Source organism: Bombina bombina, chromosome 1, assembly GCF_027579735.1.
Source record: "Bombina bombina isolate aBomBom1 chromosome 1, aBomBom1.pri, whole genome shotgun sequence".
Classification (NCBI taxonomy): Eukaryota; Metazoa; Chordata; class Amphibia; order Anura; family Bombinatoridae; genus Bombina; species Bombina bombina.
In genome coordinates, this window is record NC_069499.1 from 600,737,501 (window position 1) to 600,752,182 (window position 14,682).

Sequence of the window (14,682 nt, forward strand, 5' to 3'; positions counted from 1 at the left end):
ATAATGCTCTTCTATTCAGAACAGCCATTTCAACACTATTTACATTTATGCAAGTAATTTAAAAAATTGCATCACAAATGTTAACCTGTGTTTACTAACTTCTAGCAATTTCTAAACTTTTTTATGGGAAGCTTCATGTGAAATAAGGTCAATGATGTTGTCACACCAGTCAACAGTAGCTGCAGATAAGCAGGCTTCACTAACAGTTTGGCAAAACCTGTAGCCTGACAGCTGAAAGGATCTCCTGAGGAAATATTCAAGTTTTCTGTCCATTTGATCATTGAAAAAAGGTACTGTCCTCAAAAGGAAAGGTAGTCTGCCTAGCCAAAGTGGAGATAGCACTGTCTAATGATTTAGCATTCAGATTCAAAGAGTATTCCAGCCACCAAGTTTTCTTAAAAGACCTTTATTTCACATGGGGTCCCAAACAAACAGTTACAATGTTTCAAGCCACACCAGGCTCTTAATCATGTACATACATGATTAAGAGCCTGGTGTGGCTTGAAACGTTGTAACTGTTTGTTTGAGACCCCATGTGAAATAAAGGTCTTTTAAGAAAACTTGGTGGCTGGAATACTCTTTGAATCTGGATTGACTGGGACCTGGCAAGTCCTTTTTTGTTCCGTGCCCCACTGAAAAAGCAAAGGTGTGCTGTTTCTTCAAAATCATTTGTGGATAATGATTTAGCATTGCAAGGAGTGCAAGTATCTAAAATTAGATAGCAGCAAAGAAATACCGCATAACAGACATAGAGAGGGATAACCCCTCAGAAGAACACAAGAATATTGCCACAATGTAAGACTCAAGTCCCTGTGAGAGAAACAGAAAAAAATGCCTTTCGGCTTTGAAGGTGCATGGTACTTACTTGTCAGCACCTTTGACTACATTAGCTGCAAAAGTCTGCTTCCAGGAGACAAGGCTATCCAAGTTAGTGCAAACACAGTTCCAATGATCTTTAAAAGGAGGATAAATGGTCTCAGAACTGTTAGAAAATCCCTTTCAATCGAGGTGTCAACCAGCAATTTAAGTTTCGCTATTACTTCTTGCTGGAGGCAAAAAATTGTCTATGGAATTATGGGAAAGTGAGAGGTATTAAAGTTTTGTTATGTGGAATGTTTTGCCTTCTCCTTTAGGATTGGACTTTAATCCAACGTGTGATAGCTTGGGGGCTCTCACCATTTTATGAAATAAATGTTCCTTTCTTAAATCTTCTGAGGAATTTTGCAGTGTTGGAGGATTATTTCAGAAAACGTAATCTGAGCTGAACTTTATTTGAGCCCTTAGTATGGGCAGCTATATAACTTTGTTTGTGGGGTAACATAAATTCTAGCAAACAATAATATAAGTGTAAACTAATACAATACAGTTTAAGGCCTATATTTATCAAAGTCTGGCGGACCTGATCTGCCAGTGCGGATCAGGTCCGCCAGATCTTGCTGAATACGGAGAGCAATACGCTCTCCGTATTCAGCATTGCACCAGCAGCTCACAAGAGCTGCTGGTGCAACGCCGCCCCCTGCAGAATCGCGACCAATTGGCCGCCAGCAGGGGGTGTCACTCAACCCGATCGTACTCTATCGGGTTGAATTCTGGCGATGTCTGTCCGCCTGCTCAGAGCAGGTGGACAGGTTATGGAGCAGCGGTCTTTATTACTCTAAACCACATGATCAGAAAAACCAGATTTAATTTTTGCTGAGAAATGGGTAACAATCTGAGAGCTCACTTACCTTTAATACTCTAAACTGGTGTAACTGTCATACTGTCCAAGTGATATCTAGAGTACCAAGTCACTTCCTTAGTTGAAATGTGTCTTTTTATTTTTTTCTTAACATGGTCTCAGAGGTGTATGGATTTATTTTTGACCAAGATAGAACATCTGTTTCAGACTCCTAGAACATAACCTGGTGACTAATGAGTTAAAAATGGAAATTCTAGCCGTCCTAGTGATGGATCCCACAGCAAATATCCAAACCATACTTGTAAACAATCAACCACCAATTATCCTAATTATGTGACTTCCCTACTGAAACTTGAACACCCACCACACTTTCACTCTGTGCTGTCTCTAAAACTCCTACCACAATTAATTCTAACAGTAATCTACTACCCAGATATGATGACCTGAACCTCTCAGTGACGTTAACACTAACAACAGCTACTTCCTATAGCCATTACCTTTAATGGCTAACATGCACCTAGATTTAGAGTTTTGCGTTAGAAGGGGTGTGCTATGGGTGTTTTTTTCCCCCCGCACCTTTTAAACAACGCTGGTATTTAGAGTTCTCTGAAGGGCTGCGTTAGGCTCCAAAAAGGGAGCGTAGAGCATAATTTACCGCCACTGCAACTCTAAATACCAGCGTTGCTTACGGACGCGGCCAGCTTAAAAAACGTGCTCATGCACGATATCCCCATAGGAAACAATGGGGCAGTTTGAGCTGAAAAAACCTAACACCTGCAAAAAAGCAGCGTTCAGCTCCTAACGCAGCCCCATTGTTTCCTATGGGGAAACACTTCCTAAGTCTGCACCTAACACCCTAACATGAACCCCGAGTCTAAACACCCCTAACCTTACGCTTATTAACCCCTAATCTGCCATCCCCGCTATCGCTGACCCTTGCATATTATTATTAACCCCTAATCTGCCGCTCCGTACACCGCCGCAACTTACATTATAACTATGTACCCTTAATCTGCTGCCCCTAACATCGCCGACCCCTATATTATATTTATTAACCCCTAATATGCCCCCCCCAATGTCGCCGCTCCCTAACTACACTTATTAACCCCTAATCTGCCGACCGGACCTCGCCGCCACTATAATAAATGTATTAACCCCTAAAGCTAAGTCTAACCCTAACACCCCCCTAAATTAAATTTAATTTAAATCTAACAAAATTAAATAAATCTTATTAAATAAATTAATCCTATTTAAAGCTAAATACTTACCTGTAAAATAAACCCTAATATAGCTACAATATAACAAATAATTATATTGTAGCTATTTTAGCATTTATATTTATTTTACAGGCAACTTTGTATTTATTTTAACTAGGTACAATAGCTATTAAATAGTTAATAACTATTTAATAGCTACCTAGTTAAAATAATTACAAAATTACCTGTAAAATAAATCCCCCCCCAACATTACAACCCACCACCCACATACCCCTAATCTAACCCAAACACCCCTTAAAAAACCTAACACTAAGCCCCTGAAGATCTCCCTACCTTATCTTCACCACGCCGGGTATCACCGATCCGTCCAGAAGAGGGTCCAAAGTCTTCATCCTATCCTGCAAGAAGAGGTCCAGAAGAGGGTCCGAAGTCTTCATCCTATCTGGCAAGAAGAGGACATCCGGACCGGTAGACATGTTCATCCAGGCGGCGTCTTCTATCTTCATCCATCCGGCGTGGAGCGGGACCATCTTGAAGCAGCCGACGTGGATCCATCATCTTCTTCTGGCAACTCCCGATGAATGAAGGTTCCTTTAAGTGACGTCATCCAAGATGGCGTCCCTCGAATTCCGATTGGCTGATAGGATTCTATCAGATTTTTCCTACCTTAATTCCGATTGGCTGATAGAATCCTATCAGCCAATCGGAATTCGAGGGACGCCATCTTGGATGACGTCACTTAAAGGAACCTTCATTCGTCGGGAGTCACCAGAAGAAGAGGATGGATCCGCGTCGGCTGCTTCAAGATGGCCCCGCTCCGCGCCGGATGGATGAAGATAGAAGACGCCGCCTGGATGAACATGTCTACCGGTCCGGATGTCCTCTTCTTGCCAGATAGGATGAAGACTTCGGACCCTCTTCTGGACCTCTTCTTGCCGGATAGGATGAAGACTTCGGACCCTCTTCTGGACGGATCAGTGATACCCGGCGTGGTGAAGATAAGGTAGGGAAATCTTCAGGGGCTTAGTGTTAGGTTTTTTTAAGAGGGGTTTTGGGTGGGTTAGATTAGGGGTATGTGGGTGGTGGGTTGTAATGTTGGGGGGGTATTGTATGTTTTTTTTAAATGCAAAAGAGCTGTTTTCTTTGGGGCATGCCCCGCAAAAGGTCCTTTTAAGGGCTGGTAAGGTAAAAGAGCTGTTTTTATTTTAGAATAGGGTAGGGCATTTTTTTATTTTGGGGGGCTTTGTTATTTATTAGGGGGCTTAGAGTAGGTGTATTTAGTTTAAAATTCTTGTAATCTTTTTTTATTTTTTTTAATTTAGTGTTTGTTTTTTTGTGTAATTTAGTTTAGTTGATTTAATTGTAGATAATTGTAGGTAGTTTAGTTAATTAATTTATTGATAGTGTAGTGTTAGGTTTAATTGTAACTTAGGTTAGGATTTATTTTACAGGTAATGTTATACTTATTTTAACTAGGTAGCTATTAAATAGTTATTAACTATTTAATTGCTATTGTACAGAGTTAAAATAAATACAAAGTTGCCTGTAAAATAAAAAAAATCCTAAAATAGCTACAATATAATTATTTGTTATATTGTAGCTATATTAGGGTTTATTTTACAGGTAAGTATTTAGCTTTAAATAGGATTAATTTATTTGATAAGATTTATTTTATTTCGTTAGATTTAAATTATATTTAACTTAGGGGGGTGTTAGGGTTAGACTTAGCTTTAGGGGTTAATACATTTATTAGAGTAGCGGCGAGGTCCGGTCGGCAGATTAGGGGTTAAAAAGTGTAGGTAAGGTAGCGGCGACGTTGGGGGGGCAGATTAGGGGTTAATAAATATTATGTTGGTGTAGGCGATGTTAGGGGAAGCAGATTAGGGGTACATAGGGATAATGTAGGTTGCGGCGGTGTGCGGTCGGCAGATTAGGGGTTAAAAAATTTTATTAGAGTGGCGGCGATGTAAGGGGACCTTGGTTTAGGGGTACATAGGTAGTTTATGGGTGTACTTTTGAGCACAGTAGTTAAGAGCTTTATGAACCTGTGTTAGCCCATAAAGCTCTTAACTCCTGACTTTTTTCTGCGGCTGGAGTTTTGTCGTTAGAGTTCTAATGCTCACTTCAGCCAAGACTCTAAATACCAGCATTAGGCAGATCCCATTGAGAAGATAGGATACGCAATTGACGTAAGGGGATCTGCGGTATGGAAAAGTCGCGGCTGGAAAGTGAGCGTTAGACTCTTTCCTGACTGACTCTAAATACCAGCGGGCGGACAAAACCAGCGTTAGGACCCCTTAACGCTGGTTTTGACGGCTAACGCAGAACTCTAAGTCTAGGCGATGATTTCTCTTCATCCCCACACAATGTACCCCCAACCTCCACTACCCTTAGCCCCTTACAAGTCATTCACCATTGATAACCCACAATGCAATAATTTACAGCGCCTCTCTCCATCACAAGCAACTCTCCAGTTTACTTAAAATAACCCCCTTATTTTAATGGGAAAATGCCACCCTGAATCACTATTTTGAATAAACAGGTTGAAAAGGCAGTTCCAAGTTGGGCCCATCCACTATTCTGATTGGCCATGCGATATGTAACAGGAGAAAAGTGCAATTAGGGTTAACTGTAATGGGATTTAATGACAGCCATTATCGGTATTGGTGGCAGTGGGTTGTTGTCATTTAGGTAAATTGCATGGGAGGCTCCAAATAACATGTTTAGGATTAAGGTGCTATGTTGGGTTTAGGACAATGCTATAAGAGTATATCATAGTAGAGGTTATAGTTACAGATAATTGTTATGGGGCATTTACAACAGTTTTGTTAGGATATCTTGACACAACAGATGTCATTAGGGTTATTACACTGAATGTTTCAGACAGCAGGGTCTGGGTATTTTTGGTGGGAAAAGCTGTAGTTAGCTTTATTTGTGGTGTGAACATGAACTGAATGGTGGTTAGGGCTAAATTGTGGTGGTGGTGTGTTGGGGACAGTGATTGTTAGAGTTAAAGTGCAGTGAGGATAGCCCTGGTTATTTTTAATGAGCTATAGTACTGGTACCTATACATTATAGGTACCAGTGTTATAGCAACTGGGGTCAAAAACTCACTGAAAGAATTGTCAAGTGAGCTGTCATCAAACAACAGAGGACCAAGTATGATGCAACCACTAAAATGGAACCACAGTAAAAAATATGCTGTTAATTTTTTTCATAGTGGCCCTTTTATAGCAATATACACAGGATCTCACCATTGTTTTTCTTTGTACTATTGAACACTAAATGCACATAGTGTTTATTTACTATAATTGTTATTAAAGTTAATATTTTAGTTACAGAAAAAAAGAGCTTTCATTTTTATGAATCTGAGCCTCTTTCAACTACATTGCGTGTCCCATAGTGATAACTTAAACATAGGCATAGATATATGTACAGTATGACTGTGAAGAATAAAGTGTGTAGATTGAACTTTTTAGATTGGAACTTTACGTCCCCCCTCCCCCAAGAATATGTTTTGAAATAAAAAAAATAGGCATAATGTAGGAACTAGCCCACAGCTTCATTTATTTTCAAAGTCAGTATTTACACTTCAACATTATCCAAAAACAGGGTTTTTACACCAAGAAAGACACTTAAAAATTCCATTAAATTTGAGGCGCATGAAATATTTGAAAACACATTTAAAAAATCACAAAAACCGCAATGAGTCCAAGTGCACCAATACATAAAGAGAGGAGAAGAAATATAGTAAGGGATACAAGATAAAGAGTGAAAAGTCAGACAAAAGAGAACATAGTGCAGGGGTTAGTCACAGTATCATAATTTATTTTGTGTTAAAGAGCAATCCTTTTTTGGGATATGCACAGCAGGGATGTCAGATTGTCATGCATGGTCCTGGTGTGGGGTTATAGGGGACACTGCGACCCCAAAGCCACACACACAGCAAATAAGCCCATCCTGCACAGCCAGCAGCCACCACAGTGGGGTGTTGGAGCTTTGCATTAAGAGGAGTTCCTCTTACAGTGAAGGGTCTCCATAATTTCACCTTACACAGTTCTATAACATACACAATGACCATAGAGATCCTATAGGATCCAATACACACTCAGGCAGAAGACACCCAGCACCATTCTATAATACACCTGGCACAAACACACTAGAGGACCCCATATTATATGCACAAGGTAAAATACACTCGACAGGATGATATACTGTATGAACATTTGCCAGAGACACCATAAAGAATTTCCAAACTCAGGGGCAGGAAACCCCACAGAATCTCAAAATAAGCAGACTGAGCATAGGCACAGCACAGGATCCCTTAATACATACATCAAGCATTTACATCCAACAGGTTCATACAATACTCATGCCAAGTGGAGACATCCTACAGGCTCTCAAAATAATTCTACTAAGAAATTATTCTCCATAGTGTTTGGTAAAGCAAACAAGGGGTCATGGACATCCTATATGATAAAATAATACAACAAACAAACAAAGACATATTGCAGGATCTCAAATACCTTCATCAGACACACTTTCCAGGCTCCCAAAGGCACATGCTCTACAGGTAACTGTCAAGATAAAAATAGACAAAGTACTCCATAATACACACATTTAAGCAGTTACATACATAGTATTTCATAATTCTTCTGAGACAACTCATTCATTCACATAATGCATCCACCGGACACTCTAATACACATAGATAATTCACACATAGACAACTCACACAACCCAAAACAGAAACACTGGAAAGAAAAAAACACCTTGCAGAGATACTATACAAGTTAAAAAAAATACACGCAGTGATAAGAAGCACACAATATGATCCCATAATACACACTGTACATCAGCATCCCATAATGAAGACACTGAGCATTTGGTACTCTTATGAGTTCAAGAACACCCATACAGCAAAAATAAACCTCAAGATACAATAAAACACACACACACACACACCAGAAAGAGGTGTCACATACATACTGGACATCCCCACAGGATCCCAAAATAAACTCATACTAAGAGAACAAACAATATATCATTATATACAAATAAGGCAGAAACACAAGGTACAGGGTTAGCATAAAGAAGATACAGCAAAGTAAGGTATTAGCAAAATCAAGAGCACAGGAAGGAATGTTAGTATGGTGAACAATGTAAACAGAGAGACAGGAATAAAATGCTGGTACAAGAGAAAGTGCAGGAACATAAAGGAAAATGTAGGAACATAATAGTAGAATCATGGAAACTTCGGGTAAACATTTAGCAGACGGGTAATGGTCCAGACTTAAAAGTTAAAGATGCCATGCAAAATGCTACAGAAAGGGGACCCATGACTGTTGATAATCCACAAATAAGTGGAAGAAGCATATGGTCCGGGTGTTACACAGGAGGATCGAGTGCAGTATGTCCTCCTAATGAGGTCAGATCTGATCCTCCTCTGCTCAAATTAAAGGAGAAGTAGGGCACTGACTTGCTCCTAAAGGTTCTTCATCAAAACACATTTGGTAGCCATCGATATAAATGTTTCCATGCTGTCAAAATAATATCAGTTGTATCATGTGCAGTAGGAGAAAACTACTTATTGTACACATGTGCTATATACATTATTTAAAAAAAAAATGGTGGTTAATTGTCTAACATTTTATTTCATGATTTGGATAGAACATGCAATTTTAAACAACTTTTCAATTTACAAAATGCATTGCAAATTTACTTCGTTATCATGTTATCCTTTTGTCAAAGGAACATCATTACACTACTGGAAGCTAGCGTAACATATCTAGTTGGCCAAGCACAAGAGACTAGTGGGTGCTTATGCTTAGATATAGCAATATTGGGGGGGGGGCTAGTAGATAAATAGTGAGCACAGTAAACTGTAGATTAGGAGGCCTATTTATCAAGCCGTCAACCGCAAATATGCTGGAATTCCGCAGCAAAATTGTGGCGAGCCTGATTTGCCTTATTTATCAAAGCCTACAGACCGGAAAAAGTTGAAATTTGTGACGTAACATACGATCCGCCGGTCTCAATCCGACACAGATCGATGCTTACGTCATTACAGATGTTCCGAATACAAATTCGGCACTATCTGACTACTTTTGCTAGTTATCAAACTGCTAACAGGTACGCTCGCCACTATTCCCAGCATACCTGCTTTTCAATCTGCCACCCTGGAGGCTGCAGATGCCATAGGAATCAATGGGAGTATGAAAGCAGCGAAAGCTTATGTTCGCTGCTGCCCGATATCCCATTGATTTCTATGGTAGAATAAAAGTTATGTTTACACCTAACACCCTAACATATACCCCAAGTCTAAACACCCCTAATCTGCCGCCCCGACATCGCCACCACCTAAATAAAATGTATTAACCCATATCCCGCTGCTCCTGAACATCACCGCAACTAAATAAAGTTATTAACCCCTATGCCGCCGCTCCCGGACATCGCCGCCACCTAAATAAATATATTAACCCCTATCCTGCCGCTCCCGGAGCCCACCGCAACTAAATAAAGTTATTAACCCCTAAACCCCTGGCCTACCACATCACTACCACTTACTAAACCTATTAACCCCCAAACCGCCAGCCCCACACATCGCCATAAACTAAATTAACCTATTAACCCCTAAACCTAACAACCCGCTAACTGTACATTATAATTACATCTTTCCTATCTTATAATAAATTTAAACTTACCTTTAGAATTAAATTAAACTATATTAAACTATTAATTTACCTACCCTAACTTGTATACTAAAATTTCATTAAACTATATTAAACTAATAATTAATCTACCCTATTATACTAAAATTACAATAAACCACATTAAACTAATAATTAACCTACCCTAACTTATACTAAAATTACATTAAACTACAAATTAAATTAACTATATTATATATTTAAAAACCTAACCCTACTCAAATTAATTAAATCTACAATTAAAAATTACAAAGTTACAAAAAACTAACAACTAAGTTACACAAAATAAAAAACACTAAGTTACAAAAAAAAATAAACACTAAATTACATAAAATAAAAAATAAATTATCAAATATTTAAACTAATTACACCTAATCTAAGAGCCCTATGAAAATAAAAAAGTCCCCCCAAAATAAAAAAACCCCTAGACTACAATAAACTACCAAAGGCCCTTAAAAGGGCCTTTTGCTGGGCATTGCTCCAAAGAAATCAGCTCTTTTACCTGTAAATAAAAATACAAATACCCCCCCCCGACACAGTAAAACCCACTACCTACACAACCAACCCCCCCCCAAATAAAAACCTATCTAATAAACCTAAGCTCCCCATTGCCCTGAAAAGGGTATTTGGATGGGCATTGCCCTTAAAAGGGCATTTAGCTCTGTTTCCGCTAAATATAAAACCCACCCAATAAACCCTTAAAAAACCTAACACTAATCCACTAAGACCCACTTACAGTTTTTGAAGACCCGACATCCATCCTCAACGAAGCAGCAGAAGTCCTCCTCGAAGCAGGCAGAAGTCTTCATCCAAGCAGGCCGAAGTCTTCATCGAACCTGGCAGAAGTCTTCATCCAGACGGCATCTTCTATCTTCATCCATCCGGTGCGGAGTGGCTCCATCTTCAAGACATCCGGCGCGGAGCATCTTCTTCTGACGACGTCTTCTGGAACAATGAAGTTTCCCTTTAAATGATGTCATCCAAGATGGCGTCCCTTAGATTCCGATTGGCTGATAGAATTCTATCAGCCAATCGGAATTAAGGTTGAAAAAATCCTATTGGCTGTTGCAATCAGCCAATAGGATTGAGCTTTCATCCTACTGGCTGATCCAATCAGCCAATAGAATGCAAGCTCAATCCTATTGGCTGATTGGATCAGCCAATAGGATGAACCTTAATTCTGATTGGCTGATAGAATTCTATCAGCCAATCGGAATCTAAGGGACGCATCTTTGATGACGTCATTTAAAGGGAAACTTCATTGTTCCAGAAGACGTCGTCAGAAGAGGATGCTCCTCGCCGGATGTCTTGAAAATGGAGCTGCTCCGCGCAGAATGGATGAAAATAGAAGATGCCGCCTGGATGAAGACTTCTGCCTGTCTGGAGGACCACCTCTGCACGGTTGGATGAAGACTTTGGCCCGCTTGGATGAAGACTTCGGCCCGCTTGGATGAAGACTTCTGCGGCTTCGATGAGGACTTCTGCCTCTTCGTTGAGGATGGATGTCGTGTCTTCAAAAACTGTAAATGGATCTTCAGGGGTTAGTGTTAGGTTTTTTTTAAGGGTTTATTGGGTGGGTTTTAATTTTAGGTTAGGGACTTTGGGTAGAAAAAGAGCTAAATGCCCTTTTAAGGGCAATGCCCATCCAAATGCCCTTTTCAGGGCAATGGGGAGCTTAGGTTTTTTAGATAGGTTTTTATTTGGGGGGGTTGGTTGTGTGGGTGGTGGGTTTTACTGTTGGGGGGTATTTGTATTTTTATTTACAGGTAAAAGAGCTGATTTCTTTGGGGTATTGGTAGTTTATTGAAGGCTAGGGTTTTTTTTATTTTGGGGGGCTTTTTTACTTTCATAGGGCTATTAGATTAGGTGTAATTAGTTTAAATATTTGATAATTTATTTTTTATTTTGTGTAATTTAGTGTTTATTTTTTTGTGACTTTGTGTTTTTTATTTTGTGTAACTTAGTGTTTTTTATTTTGTGTAACTTAGTTGTTAGTTTTTTGTAACTTTGTAATTTTTAATAGTAGATTTAAATAACTTGAGTAGGGTTAGATTTTTAAATATATAATATAGTTAATTTAATTTGTAGTTTAATGTATTTTAGTATAATAGTTAGGGTAGATTAATTAGTAGTTTAATATAGTTTATTGTAATTTTAGTATAATGGATAGGGTAGGTAATTAATAGTTTAATATAGTTTAATTTAAATCTAAAGGTAAGTTTAAATGTATTATAAGATAGGGATGATGTAATTTTAATGTACAGTTAGCGGGTTGTTAGGTTTAGGGGTTAATAGGTTAATTTAGTTTATGGCGATGTGGGGGGCTGGCGGTTTAGGGGTTAATAGGTTTAGTAAGTGGTAGTGATGTGGGAGGCCAGGGGTTTAGTGGTTAATACATTTATTTAGTTGCGGTGGGCTCCGGGAGGGGAGGGATAGGGGTTAATACATTTAGTTAGTTGCGGTGGTGTCGGGGAGCGGCAGAATAGTGGTTAATAACTTTATTAGAGTTGCGGTGGGCTCCGGGAGCAGCGGGATAGGGGTTAATAACTTTATTACAGTTGCGGCGGGGTCCAGGAGTGGCGGGATAGGGGTTAAACATTTTAGTATAGTGGCGGTGCTTAGTGACAGGATATAAATAAAGCTGGGAAAAAGCTGAATAGCAGTGAGATCGATGGTGTTCGGCTTTTTGACAGCTTTTTTAATAAATAAGGAGAGCGTATTCAGGTCTGCGGCCGCGATGTTAGGCGATGCCAGGCGAGCGTATTGGTGCCGGCTAATGCAACACAGTTGACGGCTTAATAAGTAGGCCTCTAGGGCTCAAGCTGCAATTACAGCAAAGAAGTTAAAGGGACATGAAACTCAATTTTTTTATTTCAGGATTCAGATAAAATAGACCATTTTAAGCAACTTTGAAATTTACTTCTCTTATCAAATGTGCTTAATATTTTTTTAAAAAATCCTTTGTTCAAGGAGCAGCAATACACGACTGGTAGCTAGCTGATCTCATCTAGTCAGCCAATCACCAGAGACAGACACCAATCACCAACTGACTTCCACTAGTGTAGGATATGTTAATTTTCTTTTTCAACAACAGATACTAAAAAAACTAAGTACATTTGAAAACAGAAGTGAATTTAAAAGTGTCTTCAAATCACACGGTCTGTCTAAATCATGGAACTTGACTTTCCTATCCATTTAAGCTGTTGGGTGGAGTATTATTACCTGTTACTGCCATGTGGGAAGTGAGTATAGTATAATGGATAAGCAAAGTATATAGTGTAGTTATCTATACTTTGTAGTAACAAGATGGGGTTAAATGGAATTTTGAAAACTGAGAATGGTTATTAAATAGAGGGAAACCCAGGATTTACAGAAAGAGGGAAGTAAAACAAAGGGAGAGGGAAGTAAAACAAAGGGAGATGATTGTTGAGTGTAGTGTCTGCTGAAATGTGGATTCAAGTCAAATTGTTACAAAGGGTAGTTTAAAGTTTTACCCTGAATATAGAGGTGAGAGTAATGTATAATTTTATATCATATAGCTCGGTGTGAGAGGTAAGAAACAAACAATAGAGAAGGACCAGATATTAGCATGAAGGGTGGAGATGGCAGAATAGATAATAGAGATGGTCTGTAACAAGCGATGCTACCAAACACAACATACAATGTCTGCAGAGAGCAGAGATTAGGGACCAGTGTTCACAGAGTATAAGGTTTTGTGTGCAGACATACCAAAGGAGTGAAGGCAAGTGTGAGAAACATAAAGTGTGATTGAATATGAAGAAAGTTGCAAAATACAGTGGTAGCAAATAGAGGGGGAGTAAAGGCTGCAGTGGTAACACAGAAGAGGAGAGGACGCAGTGCTAGCAGAGTCTCAGTCAGCATATACTTGCATAACTCCAGGGGCAAGCTGAACTGGGGACTCAATTACATACATAGTGGCCATATTAAACCCCCTTCCTCAGAAGAAAATAAACACAGACAGGCAGCTACCCGCTTGGGGCAAAATTCACAGTGAGCAAAGAGCAGGGACAATAGCATATCCTGATTGTTTTTCCCCTCCGACACAAGAGAAGAGTGCAGTGAATGTCATGAAGTGGGCTGTAATTACTTAGGTATCATGCCCTTGATGGTTGATTCGCGGTTGACGTACGTGGCCCAGTAGACAAGGTTGAAAATGGCAAAAAGGACAGGAAAGACAATGCGAGACATCTTGTCAATCCGACTGACACTATTGTAGGTCTTCTTGCCCTCAGGTGGCTTGGGTTCGAGCCTAGGCGGTGAGAGAGGAGGCGGTGGTGGTGGAATGGCTGCACTCTTAGCAATGGTCGAAAGGGCAGGTTCTTTGATATTCAGTGTATATGTGGTACCTACAATGTTGTACGTGTTGTTTGATTTCTTGGCCAGAATTATAGGCTCTTTCTTCTGGAAAGACAACACAAAAACATAACATTATAAATAAAGAAGACTACAAATGAAGTTGTTGGACTGATTCAAATCTTTTTTACCCTATATCATTTTGCTTATACAGTAAAAACAGACAATAACTTCTAGTGCCTATTTAGTGCCTTCAACAGCTACTCCCCCCATTGTAAAATCCCCAATATCCCGGTTTTACATTAAATTCCCATTGCTTGTATTAAAATCTATCCCTTGAGCTTGAGTTGTTTTTTATGTGTGCTCAACTACCTATAATACAGTCCCATGAGGGTATACTCTTTCCCTTCCTCATTTTGGCAGTCTGCCTTACCTACTATTTCACAATTGATGCTTACCATATTAGGCCTTGATCACAATCTTTATGATATCTGCTCAAAATAGAAAGCTTTAACTGGGAAACCAAATTTCACAAAAACATAAAGGGCCAGATTACAAGTGACACTCTAATAATAGTGCAGGTTGCGATAAACAATATCACTGGACTTGATATTACAAGTCCATGATAAATCACATTTACCAGAGAAGGGTTACAGTGGATGACATCACTCTAGTGCAACCTATACTTTCAATGGATATCGTGACCCCGCTAAATAGTGCTGGTATTACAAGTTGAAAGTTATAGTTTGTGCTTGAGAGAAAG

General features: G+C 39.3%; 1 protein-coding gene across 2 annotated transcripts in view; it reads right to left on the reverse strand.

The window, feature by feature from the left end:
• Positions 1–13,624: 13,624 nt before the first annotated feature.
• The window catches only part of GABRA3 (gamma-aminobutyric acid type A receptor subunit alpha3), a 177,745-nt gene continuing 176,687 nt past the window's right edge, over positions 13,625–14,682 (reverse strand). For both annotated transcript variants that reach the window (XM_053691083.1, XM_053691079.1), the window contains exon 9: positions 13,625–14,027. In XM_053691083.1, coding sequence (XP_053547058.1) covers positions 13,710–14,027 — 318 coding nt within the window. In that variant the 3' untranslated portion in view covers positions 13,625–13,709. The remainder of the gene's footprint in view (positions 14,028–14,682) is intronic.